The sequence below is a fragment of the Dasypus novemcinctus genome, chromosome 8 (assembly GCF_030445035.2).
Source record: "Dasypus novemcinctus isolate mDasNov1 chromosome 8, mDasNov1.1.hap2, whole genome shotgun sequence".
In the NCBI taxonomy this organism is placed as follows: domain Eukaryota; kingdom Metazoa; phylum Chordata; class Mammalia; order Cingulata; family Dasypodidae; genus Dasypus; species Dasypus novemcinctus.
The window spans coordinates 92,233,943-92,247,317 of record NC_080680.1 but is presented as its reverse complement, the minus strand read 5'-3'; the positions used below and the strand labels follow the sequence as shown (position 1 = coordinate 92,247,317).

The window sequence follows — 13,375 nt, the reverse complement described above, 5'->3', positions numbered from 1 at the left end:
CAAGCTGGCACGACAGGCTAGAGTGACAGGCTGGCACAGTGAGTTGATGCAACAAAGTGATGCAATAAGAGACACAGAGGAAACACAATGAGAGAGACTACAAAGCAGGAAACAAGAGGTGGCTAAGGTGATTGAGTACCTCTCTTCCACATGAGAGGGCCCAGATTCAGTTCCTAGTGCCTCCAAAAGACGAGGGAAGTGGATGTGGCTCAAGTGATCAGGCTCCTGCCTACCACATGGGAGGTCGCTGGTTAAGATCCTGGTGCCTTCAAGAGAAGAGAGCGAGCTGGCAACAAGGGGGGAATAAATAAGTCTTTAAAGAAATATATATATATATATATTTTTTTTAATGGGCTAAAGACTTGAACAGACATTTCTCCAAAGAAGATATATAAATGGCCAAGAAACACATGAAAAGATGATCAACATCATTAGCCATTAGGAAAATGTAAATCAAAACCACAACAAGGGAAGCATATGTAGCTCAAGTGATAAGGCCTTCACCTACCATATGGGAGAACCCAGGTTCAATTCCTGGGGCCTCCTGATGAACAACAACAACAAAAAGAACAGAAAACATGCCTGCACGGTGACCCAGTGCGCACCTGGTAAGCCAAGTGCCCATGTGGTGAGCCAGTGCTGCACAGCGAACAAAGTGCCCATGTGGGTGCCCACGCAGAGAGCCAGGTGCCCACGTGAGTGCCTGCACGGTGAGCCAGTGCCTGCACAGTGAGCTGAGTGTCCATACAAGTGTCTGCGCAAGTTAAGTCATGCAGCAAGATGACACAACAAAAGAGAGCAAAAGGAAGAGTCAGGGTGAAGAACAGCAGAAACCAGAAACTGAGGTGATGCCATTGACAGGGAACCTTTCTTCACATTGAAGGTCCCCAGAATCGAATCCCCGTGAATCCTAGAGAAAATGACAAAAAGAGAAATAGATACAGAAGATCACACAGCAAATGGACCCAGCAAAAACAGCAGGGTGGGGGAGAAAGGGGGGAAGGGAACAAAAACTACAAGGTACATTTCACACTCACTAGAATGGCTACTATTAAAAACACGAAAAAGTACTGGGAAGAATGCAGACATATAGAAACACTCATTCTTGTTGGCAGGGATGTAAATGGTGCAGTCATGGGGAAAAGCAGTTAAGTAGTTCCTCAGAAAGTTAAATATACAATTACTATATGACCTGACAATCCCACTTCTAGGTATATACCCAAAATAATTTAAAGCAGGGACTCGAACAGATATTTGAGCACCATTATTTATAGCAGTATTATCTGCAATTTTCAAATGATGGAAGCAACCCAAGTGTCCAACAACAGATGAATGGATAAACAAAATGTACTATATACATAGAGTGGAGTATTACTCTATCATGAAAAGGAACAAGGATCTGATACATGAGATCACATGGATGAACTTTTAAGACATCATGTGGAGTTAATAAGCCAGACACAAAAGGACACATATTGCATGATATCACTGATATGAAATAATTAAAATAAGCAAATTCATAGAATCAGAAACTAGAATACAGGTTACAAGGGACTGGGGAGGGAGGCAGGGAATGGGGAGTTAATTCTTATTGGCAAAGAGTTTCTGTTTGGGATGATGTAAAAGATTTGTTAAGGTTTAATGCTGACAGTAACCCAACACTGTGAATGTAATTAGCATCACTGAATTCTATATCTGAATGTGGTTTAAAAGTGAAAGTTATATATGAATATGGTTAAAAAGTGAAATTTTAGATGGTATATATCCAGAATGAAAATCTTTTAAATTAGAAAACCAAACAGGGAAACGGACTTTGGCCCAGTGGTTAGGGCGTCCGTCTACCATATGGGAGGTCCGCGGTTCAAACCCCGGGCCTCCTTGACCCGTGTGGAGCTGGCCATGCACAGTGCTGATGTGCGCAAAGGAGTGTCGTGCCACGCAAGGGTGTCCCCCGCGTGGGAGAGCCCCACGCGCAAGGAGTGTGCCCATGAGGAAAGCCGCCCAGCGTGAAAAGAAAGTGCAGCCTGCCCAGGAATGGCGCCGCCCACACTTCCCGTGCCGCTGACAACAACAGAAGCGGACAAAGAAACAAGACGCAGCAAACAGACACCAAGAACAGACAACCAAGGGGGAGGGGGGATTAAATAAATAAATAAATCTTTTAAAAAAAAAAAAACAAACAAACATAGGACTACACAAAACATACAGTGAGCCCTAATGTAAACCACAGACTATAGTTAATAGTCATTATAATATTCTTTCATTAATTGTAACAAATGTACCACATTAATAAAAGGTGTTTGTAATAGCAGTTATATGGGAACTCTGTATTTTCTGCATGATTTTTCTGTAAACCTACAACTTCTCTTAATTTTTTTAAAATTGGGGATTCTACTATATACACCCCTTTAAAAATCAATTATCAAAATGTTACCCAAGGGAAGCAGATGTGGCTCAAGTGATTGAGCTCCCTTCTACCATATAGGAGGTCCAGGGTTCAATTTCCAGGGCCTCCTGGTGAAGGCAAGCTGGCCTAAGCGGAGAGCTGGCCCACGCAGCATGCTGGCCCACACAGGAGTACTGGCCCACGCCGCCTGGGGGCCCACACAGGAGTGCTGGCCCATGTACAGAGCTAGCGCAGCAAGATGAGGCAACAAAAAGAGACACAGAGGAGAGACAATAAGAGACACAACAAACCAGGGAGCTGAGGTGGCGCAAGAGACTGAGCGCCTCTCTTCCACTCCAGAAGGTCCCAGGATCGGTTATCAGTGCCACCTAAAAGAGAAGACAAGCAGACACAGAACACATAGCAAATGGAGAGAGAAAGCAGACAGCAAGTGTAAAACAATAAGGGAAAGTGGGAATAAATAAATAAGTAAATCTTAAAAAAAAAAAATTTTACACAAACAAATCTACCATAAACTGCACTGTGAATTAAACCAGACTGTTCTCTAGAAAAGTTTGTCCTCATCCTGCATTATAACTGCCCTCTGTCCCCAAGTGCTTTTTCACAAGTTGTATTTTAATGTCATGACATCAACCTGTAGGAAGGGACATTTTAGAAGCAGTCATCTATAGAGGTTGTCATTGTACAGACTATAAATGAGGTACATAGGAGACTGATTAAACAGTATCCTTCAGTTGAGTACCCAGGGGAGGAATGTGTCTTTGCTCCCTCTATAAGGGATAAATGGGACTTCCCTTTGAAATTAGTTTTTTTAAATCATCATTACAGACTCTGTGAATATTTAAGTTGATCAATTTCTATCTATCTGTAGGGTCCTGGAAAGATTAGGGCCTAATCTCTAGGAAGTAACCTGGTCATCACAGGTTTTATTTTACATACTACTCTTACTTTTACTTCTGGTTCGATCAGGTTTCCTATCTTTATTTTCTCTTTGTCATTTTTCTTATCTATTCCAATGTATTTTATCTTGCTATTAATATATTGATTGCATCTTTGTAAACCACCCTATATTCTTTTCAGAACAAAAGTTATTGTTTGAACATTTTTAAACTAATCATAGCACAGATTCCTGAGACACCATGGTACCTCTATCTGAACATGCCTAGTACATCTCCTAGTACATAATGCCTCCTAAACTTCAAGTCATTCATTGGTGACTGGCCCATCACCCCCCAGAACTGACTTGCAAATTTACAATATAAGCTAAAGAACATCACTGTGAAATCCTGTCAATTTCAAAGACCAGTGAGTGTCTGGAGAACACATGTGAAGGCAGGATCCTTCTGCCCAAATCCAGGTATGCTAACTAGAGAAAAATAGCAGCTACCTCCTGTGAATTTCACATCCACAGATCCCAACTGAGGATTGGGTGAGCCATGGCTCTAGACCAAGGCCCTTGACCCTCATCGCAGCTTACGAGTTCATACAAAGCAGGAAAGGAAAGGGAAAGTCCATAAAATCTCAGTACAAACTCTATATTGGTCAGCCAATTATAGATACACACGGATATGGCAAGACATGTGCATATGCATGCCTCTCTCCTCTCATCTCTTCCCAGCTTTGTTTTACTGCTTGGTTTGAAGGAAGCATGACTTCTGTTACTGCTTCAAAACAGTCTCTTAGGCAGGATTGAGGACAAATTTAGGGCTAACTGCACTCTTTTTTCCCTGCTTTGCCCAGTTCATTCCCAATATTTAAATATGAACACTCCCATGGCCTCTATCCTTAGGAGCCCCTACATGTCTTCTCTAACTTTTTGGCAAGACACTTGTTCATGGTTCCATTCTATTCTCTGCTTCCTTTCTCCTCGTCCCCTCCTGCCTCTTCAAATTCTCTGGATTCTCAATTTCTGTAATCTTCGTCTGCTGATCTTGCTATCTAAAACATACTGATTCCTTTCCTTACTTTTACACAATGGTATTTATAAAATATCCTTAGCTTAAATAAAATCTATCCAAATATATTTTATACAGCCTTTGTATAGACCCGCGACTATAATGAAAACACAGTAAATGTGGAGTAAGAATCCCAGGTGACAACATTCACAGCCTTACAATGAAAAAGGTAATAGTATCTATATTTTCAGTCTACACAAAGAGTTCTCAATAGCTATACCAGTGATAATTCTTTGCTGTGGAGGGGGTGTTACCCAGTGCATAGCAGAGGACCCTTGGCCTCTACGTCAGGGGTTCTAAACCAGGGATCCACAGACCCCCAATGGGTACGTGGAAAAGATTTCAGGGGGTCCATGAGCTTAAACTGAAAAAAATCAACTTATTACATTTATTTTCTCTGACCCCTAACTGAAATCTAGCATTTCTTTCACTTATGAATGTATGCAATAAATTACAGTAGTATTCATTTCATATCACATTAGTTGTTACATATCTTGAGAAATAGCTTATGCTCATCCATACTTCGAAATTATGGTAGTTGTTAGACTCAATGCTAGTTGAGTGCCATAAAACTACCTGCCTCTACATTCTGAAAAGGGGTCCATGGTTTTCACCTGACTGGCAAAGGGGTCCATGGAACAAAAAAGGTTAAGAACCTCTGCACTAGATGCATGTAGCACTCCCCCACTATGACAACCAAAAATGTCTGCAGATATGATCAAATGTCCCCTGGGGGGCAAAATCACCCCAGGTGTGAACTACTGGTCTAGACCTTTCTAATGAGTTTAACACTATTAGAACAGTGTCTGGGGCACATCTGGCAATCAATTAATATTTGCTGCCTAACTGACCTGTGTATCCAACAGTCTTAATGTTTTGACTTGGGAGCATCTCAAGCACAGCACAACCTAAACCAAACTCCTTTGCATTCCTCAATCTAGTTATAGTACTTGTCAGAAACTAAGAGATTGTACTGAACTCTTTCCCTCATATCCTAGACCTAATCTGTCAGTAGGTCCTATTATACCTCTTTAATCTCATTTCCAGTACTAGAATCACTGGCCACTGTCTTACTTCAGGCCCTCAAATTCTGTCACCTGGCCCATACATTCTATAGCATTTTAGTTCCATTCCAATCTATGGCTCACAATGATGCCAACATAATATTTGACACTTACTCTCACTCTCCTCCTTAAAAATCCCTCAAAAAACACTCCTCTAATCTTGGCAGTTTTTCTCAAACTCCATTTGGATAGCATCTTCATGATTTTGTCATATTCCTATCACATACAACAGTGTACACCTCTAGGAATTTTCTTTGAATTCACTTTTTTTGATGGGGAGCAGTATGTGTAGCTCAGTGGTTAAGTGCCTGCTTCACATGTATGAGATCCCAGGCTCAATTCCCTGTAATCCTTTAAAAAAAAAAAAAATGACTAATTTTTAAAAATAAAACACATTTTAAGCATATTACAAAGTCACAGTATATTTGTTTTTGTTTTTCCCTGAAATATAAAAACTCTTTAGTGTGTTTATTCATGTACCATCTGTATTAGTCAGTCAAAGGGGTGCTAATGCAAAATAAGAGAAATCTGTTGGCTTTTATAAAGGGTATTTATCAGGTAGACGCTTACAGTCACAAGGCCCTAAGGAGTCCAACTCAAGGTTACGTAAGGGGGTGCAGGGGTGTGGGGTATGTGGGAACCTCTTATATTTTTTAATGTAACATTTTTTGTGATTTATGTATTTTCAAAAATAAATAATCAAAAATAAATGCTAAAAAAAAAAAAAAGGTTACTTAAGAGTTACTTTATCACCCAAAGTCTTTTGCCACGTGAAAGATGGCAGGCAATGTCTGCGAGAGGTCAGCCTTCCTCTTTCTTCTTAAAGCTCTGGGGTCCCAGCTTTTTCTTTTTTTAGATTTTTATTTATTTCTCTTCCCTTCCCCGCCCTGTTGTCTGCTCTCTGTGTCCATTCGCTATATGTTCTTTTCTGTCTGCTTGCATTCTTGTCATGTGGCACTGGGAAACTGTGTCACTTTTTTTGTGTGTCATCTTGCTCCATCAGCTATCTTTGTGTGTGGCACCACTCCTGGGCAGGCTGCGTTTTTTTCACATGGGGCAGCTCTCCTTGTGGGGTGCACTCCTTGCACGTGGGATATCCCTACGTGGGGGACACCTCTGTGTGGCACGGCACTCCTTGTGCGCAGCAGCACTGGGCATGGGCCAGCTCCACACGGGTCAGGAGGCCCTGGGTATCATACCCTGGACCCTCCATATGGTAGGCAAATGCTCTATCAGTTGAGCCACAATTGCTTCCCCCAGCTTTTTCTGATCTCAGCTGTAGGCTGGCAAAAGGCTCTTTTCTCTTCCCAGGGCTCATTTCTTTCCGGGCTCAGCTGCTCTGTTCTCTTTACAAGGTCAGCTATAGGCAATTTATCCTCTTCCCAGGACCGTGTCTACTGAACACTCTCTCTTCCTGCATATCTGCTTCTGTGTTCTCATTCTCCATGTATTTATTTCCGTGGGGGCATCTGTTTTATCCCCAGGGGTCTGGGACTCAAAGCCACGTTGCATGCTATTGACATGACAGGATCAGAGTCGTAATCTTAACATAATTTAATCAGACATCTCAGCTGAATCTAATACAACCAAAGGGTTATCATGCCAGAGGAACCGACCAGTTTACAAATACAGTCTATATTTCTTTTTGGAATTCATAAAGAATACTAAACAGCTACACCACCTAAAAGATAAAAATATAATTTTACTAGCCTAGTCTTCCATGATTTGGCCTTTAACTGTCTTCCCAGCATCACCTTCAGTCTTGGCAAACTACTTCAAGTTCCTGAACCAGTCATGTTCTTTCAGATTAGGCTATACTGATGCACATGGTATTTATTCTACTTGCATTTTCTTTCCTTCCTCTTTTGTCTACCTGAACAAACTCTGTTCTTCTCACTGCTCTTCCTTTGTGAAACCATCTCGGCACTAGTTGTTAGAAGCTGCTTCTTCTATGTTTCCCAACATCTCTATTGTAGTACCTAGTGCAATATATAATAACCATTCATTTACCTCTCTATCTCCTTTACTATGTTGAGAGCCCTTCAAATGTAGACAAAAGTATCTGACTCTATCCACTGCATCCACAGGGAACATACTTAATGCAAGCAACAATTTAAAGAAATATTTGTTATAAAGCAATATACAGTTCAAGTCAATGAACCTTAACTGACTGTCTATCACATATAGGGCAGTATTCTAAGAGTAGGGAGAATACAAACAAATGAAGAAGATATGATCCTGGCCCTTAAGAACCATACAGTCTAAGAGACAGGCACATTTGCTAACATACAAGACAGAACACTGTTAAGTCTGGGGTTCTTAACAAAGAGTCAGTGAGCTTGAATTGAAATTCAAAAAAACATTATTCTTTTGGGGACATGGTGTGGGTATGATATCTTTATTAACTAATAACACAGTATAGTGTGGACTTAGTAAAGGGTCCATGGTTCTCACCTGACTGACAAAGGGGTCCATGGAACAAAAAAGGTTAAGAATCCCTGCTATAAGTGGTAAAATGGGGCAATAAAGTGCTATGGGGTAAAGCATTGTCAGCGTAGAAAGGAAAGAATGGGAATTTAAAACGAGCAAATAAATTCAGATATGGGGAAGCAGATTTGGCTCAACTGATAGAGCGTCCACCGACTATATGGAAGGTCCAGGGTTCACACCCAGGGCCTCCAGACCCATGTGGTGAGCTGGTCCATGCACAGTGCTGATGCGTGCAAGGAGTGCCATGCCACACACGGGTATCCCCTGAGTAGAGAAGCCCCATGTGCAAGGAGTGCGCCCCTCAAGGAGAGTCGCCCAATGTGAAAAAAGTGCAACCTGCCCAGGAGTGGCGCTGCACAGAGAGAGCTGATGCAGCAAGACAATGCAACAAAAAAGAGACACAGATTCCCAGTGCCGCTGACAAGAATGCAAGTGGACAGAGAACACAGAGAGAATGGACAGAGAGAACAGACAACGGGGGTGGGGGGGGATAAATTTAAAAAAATAAATCTTAAAAAAAAAAATTCAGATATGAACTCCACTGGGTCACTGTGGCGAAAATCACTTAAACCTCACTAATCCCTAGCTCTGATATATGTTCTATCACAAAGATTATATAAATGAAAGAACAGACCTGAGGGTCCTCTGAAAACTATAAATAGCTATGTAAATTCTAATCTTTGCTACCAATTCTGACTGTGAAATCCAAGAGTACTGCATGGAGGAAGTGGCATTTGAGCTAGAACTCAAAAGGGAAGTACTGGGGGACACGGGAGTGAATTCCACAGAGAAAACATAGGTGATTGTTAAGAACATAGACCCTGGAGCCAGACTGCCTAGAGATTTGAATCCTAGCTCCTCCATTTACTATATAACCTTGGAAATCTGTGTAACTTTGAACTGTATAGCTTTGGAAAGTTACTTAATCTCTCTGTGCTTCAGCTACCTGTCTGTAAAATAATACATAATAGTATTAAATCAATATCTATACTATGTAAGTATTAAATAAGTAGGTGAAAGAAACAGACTGGGCAGAAGCAAAGAAGTCAGAAGAGTATTGTCAGAGGAGGGCAATCCAATGTGTTTAGATTGGAAAGCCAAAAGAAAGGTTGTTTAGTACAAGATGTACCTAGAAAGATATGCTCTTTAGTCATTCTAAAAAGGCTATTAATGGGAAATGGATGTGGCTCAAGCGACTGGGCTTCAGTCTACCACATGGGAGGTCCTGGGTTTGGTTCCCAGTGCCTCCTGGAGAAGGCGAGCTGGCGCAGTGGGCAGGTGCAGCCAGCCAATGCAACAAGATGACGGCAGCAAAAGAGACACAGAAGAAAAACAATGAGAGACACAACAAACCAGGAAGCTTAGGTGGCTCAAGTGATGGAGCACCTCTCTTCCACATGGGAGGTCCCAGGTTCAGTTCCCAGAGCCTCCTAAAGAGAAAACGAGCAGACACAGAGAGCACACAGCAAATGGACAAAGAGAGCAGGCAGCAAGGGGCAATGAATAAAATTAAAAATAATAATAGTTAAAAAAAATAAAAAGACTATCTTCAGAAGACACAGGATAACGTATCCTGTAGCCAAAGGACAACAAAATGCCAAGCATTATCAGAAAGGTCTCAAAAACACAGAAAACACACTCTTCTAGTCCTATACAAGGAACGGCTATACTGTTTTCAGTTTTCTCTGCAATACCTGAAGAAAGAAACAATGCAAATCCAAACAATTCAGATAAATAGAATGATCAGCAAGACAGCCAATAAAGCAAGTAAAAAAACCTACAGGTTTCAAGTCTGGTATGTCAAAGACTACTGTATATGAGAATCTATAAATTCACATCAAGTCTGGATGAGGAGGTATAAAAGGCTGTTCACCAAATCTCAGAAAAAAGCAAGGAATTCTTAAGTTTTATGGAGGCATTTCAGACAGAAGTACAACTTGGTAAAGCAGGTAGCCTTATATGAAAAACCCAGAAAAGGTTCAGACTAAACATGAAGGTGGATTCCAAAAAGATTCCCTTAACTGTAAATCCGTAAAAGTGGTTACTATTGAATTTCTGAGACACTTGTATGCCCTTTCTACAGTAATTGCCTTCAGCTCCTCAGGCAAAACTTGAACACCACGCTCTAACTCAGTGTGAAAATTCTTTACCTACATGTCACCTTTAAGAACTGTCCAAAAATCAGACAATTTCCAAGTTATAGAACCCCTGCTCCCCAAATATCTAAATATTCCCTAAATCTGCCTTTTATCATTCCTTCTTCCACTGGGCCCAAGTATGGGATCCGTTACCATCTATGATCCTCTCAAATCTTTTTTCATGGATGAGATTCATCACATAAGCTCTCCATAAAAAGGTTACACTTTGGTCCACTCGTTTTCACTTATTTCGTTCTTATTCCTTCAAAATAGGTAGATTCCATCCAAGTACCTAGTGAGTTAATCACTTCCAATTTAACTATAGAGGAAGTGTGATTTGATTCAAAACATCTTATCATTTCCTATTTGATCTAATATCTCCAATTGCTAGTCAATTTAAAACTAACATGGGTAAATTTGTTATCTTCTTTTCTACCACAACAAAAGTTTTCTATTATGATCATTAGGTGGCCCTAGGGGTTTTCTTTTCTTCCTCTGAAATAATCTTTTATTTTGGCTTTAAAGCCTCAGAAAAGGTACTCCTGGAACACTTTCTTGGCCTGCCTAATTTTAGTTTGATTTCATGCCAAGGAACAGAAACAAGAGAAACAAAATTAAATTCCTTTAAACCCACCAAGGATGAGCAGCACAAGTAATCTGGTAACATTTTCAAGACAAAGAAGGAAAGCTTCTACTTACACAGAAAAATTCAGAACTGCTTTTTCTCAGTAGATGCCCAGAAGATCAAAAAAGTTTATTAAAAAATACATAAAACTGGGAAATTTTTTATTACGTAGGGACTTATTATGTTCCAAAAATGAATTATTAAATGAATGAACCAAATAAATGAATAAACAATAGAATAAAAAGAGATTGGGGAGTAAATGTAGCTCAAGTGGTTGAGCTCCTGCTTCCCATATACAAGGTCCCAGTTCGGCCCCAGTTCAATCCAGAGTACCTCCTAAAAACAAACAAATGGACAAACCAACTCTCATTGGGGAGTAAATGTAGCTCAGTGGTTGAGTACCTGTTTCTCATTTACGAGGTCCTGGGTTCAAGCCCCGGTACCTTCGTAAAAAAATTTTTTTTTAATAATAAAAGAAATTTAAAAACACACAATTAAAACTAAGTACAGTTCAATTGTGTTTTAAACACAAATGAAGTGGTTTAATAACTATATTTCCTTAAGATGAGAAGGAAACTGAATGTTTATCAAACTAAGAAGCCTGAAGAAAATCCAATTATCTTTCAAATCATTTCAAATTTCAACTCAATAACAAGACACATTTTCATAAAAAGCAACATTTTATTACTTATAAACACAAAGCTTAAAACAGCTTTACATATGATAAATTTTTTAAAATTCCATATCAATTGATTGATATGATATGCAATAATCGACTTCATCTATGGGATTAACTATGCGACCAAAAGAGGTCTGGTTAGTTTCCATGAATTGGGTCCCAATGTTGGTTTTGTTCTTGCCTCCTGAAAAAGCACATAGCAGAAAGAAGCCACAATAAATAAATAAATATCACATGGCTAGTAAGTTAAAAAAAAAAAAGTCACAAAACTAATATCTAAACGATTCTGATGAACATGAAAGCTACACTACTAATATTTTTGTTTTTGTTTTTAATTCTATGTGGGAAAAGACATATGCAAATCTAGTTTTGTAATGTTTTTTGAATCATGTCATTTTTATTGATACATATTACTAATATTTGTTTTGTTCTCATTTAAAATTATTTATTCTATTAAAAAGGGGGAAATGCACAAGAATGATTCCCCTATCATACAGCACATATAATTAACATTTAAGTACAATTCAGATACATTTACAGTAGCAAAAATGGCCTTAAATATTTTGCATACTTGTTGATTGATGTTATTTATAAACTTCCTGTATCAAAGAAGATAGGAAAAGAAAAAAGGTAAGTAATCTCTTCCTTAAGAGAAAAAATTTACAAAGGTAAATTACTTTAAACCCACAGTTTAAAGACTAAAATGAACTATCAACAGTTTACCCACAAAAAAATAAACCTTTAGGGAAAAAAAAGCAATCTATAAAAAAAAAGTTTACCCACTTACCAAATAATATATCAAAGTTTACTAAGTGAAACAGGCACTAGCCAGTAAACACTTCTAGACATCTAAGCATTGGTTTTAGGTAGCACATAAACACTTTTCAAAAAAGCTGTATACCAAAGACTTTTCTACTCCTTTACTCTTACATTCCTTCACTCACTTAAGCAAACATTTATTCTCACTAGAACTCTTAGTAACAAGAAACAACTCACATCCTTTAGAAACCAAGAAGATGAAATCTCGAAGTTAAGGGAGCACGGGGGAACGATTTAAAGGACAGAGAGGTATTCGAATTTAATTTAGATTAGCTCAACATATAACTCAGAAACGAGATTCACATCTGAATTAACAGAACCAAACCAAGACTCCAAACAGCAGTTTGGGAGGGTGGTAGGAAAAGAGGGACGACTTGACATTCTTGCACAACACTAACAAACTGCTTTGGCCCATCGTCTTCCCATTCATTGCTAAGAAACCTAAACACACAAGGGTCGCATTCAGGGACCCCGGTGGCATCTCCTGTCAGGCGCCGGCCACCCAGCGCTCCCGTCTACTCTATTGGGAATGATCCCATTCCAGGGGCACTAAACTCTGGGGCTCGGTTCTGACTCTGGGAGACCGCGGGGTATGGGATGAAGGAAAAGTATCTTCTAATCAAAACAGTTTGGGTTCCTAGCCCGAGGGCCAGAAGGGGCGACCCCGGAGTAGAGGCCGCAGCAACACTCGGGATCCCAGTTGAGGAAACCCTGGACAGCATTAGCGAGACGCCGATTCCCTCCGCTTCCCCCGTAACGCGAGGTTGGACCTGGTCACTATGCACCCTGCTGGACCCTCCAGAGCGACCAGACCGGGTAGCCGGCAGGGGTCCCACGGAGGAAGGAAGGGCGGGCCGGAGGGCTCCCCACTGCCGGAAGGGGCAAGCCCTGCAAGCAGGGCTCCCGCCCCGGCCAGGCTCACCTTTAGGTCGTTCTCCGGCAGGTACTTGCATAGCCGCGCTATCTCCACATACTTGTCCAAGTCTAGTGGCGCCATTTTAGAAATACAAGCCGCGACACAGCGGCTGCGGGAGCGCGGCAGCAGGAGCGGTAGCGGGTGTTGTAGCGGCGACAGCGGCGAAGGTCGAAGGCGGAACTCTTCCAACGTCACATCCGGCCCGTGAGAGGCGTCTGCGCAGCGACGTTAAAGCTTGACCCCGTTCGCCCCGCTGCCTCCTTTCGTTTCACGCCTTTCCTC

The 13,375-nt window shown here is 40.7% G+C and overlaps 1 protein-coding gene across 1 annotated transcript in view; it reads right to left on the bottom strand.

Moving 5' to 3' along the window:
* PPP6C (protein phosphatase 6 catalytic subunit) overlaps window positions 1-13,348 on the bottom strand; it is a 58,412-nt gene extending 45,064 nt beyond the window's left edge. Inside the window, exon 1 of the mRNA XM_004463405.5 lies at window positions 13,100-13,348. Coding sequence (XP_004463462.1) covers window positions 13,100-13,174 — 75 coding nt within the window. The 5' untranslated portion in view covers window positions 13,175-13,348. The remainder of the gene's footprint in view (window positions 1-13,099) is intronic.
* Window positions 13,349-13,375: the final 27 nt, after the last annotated feature.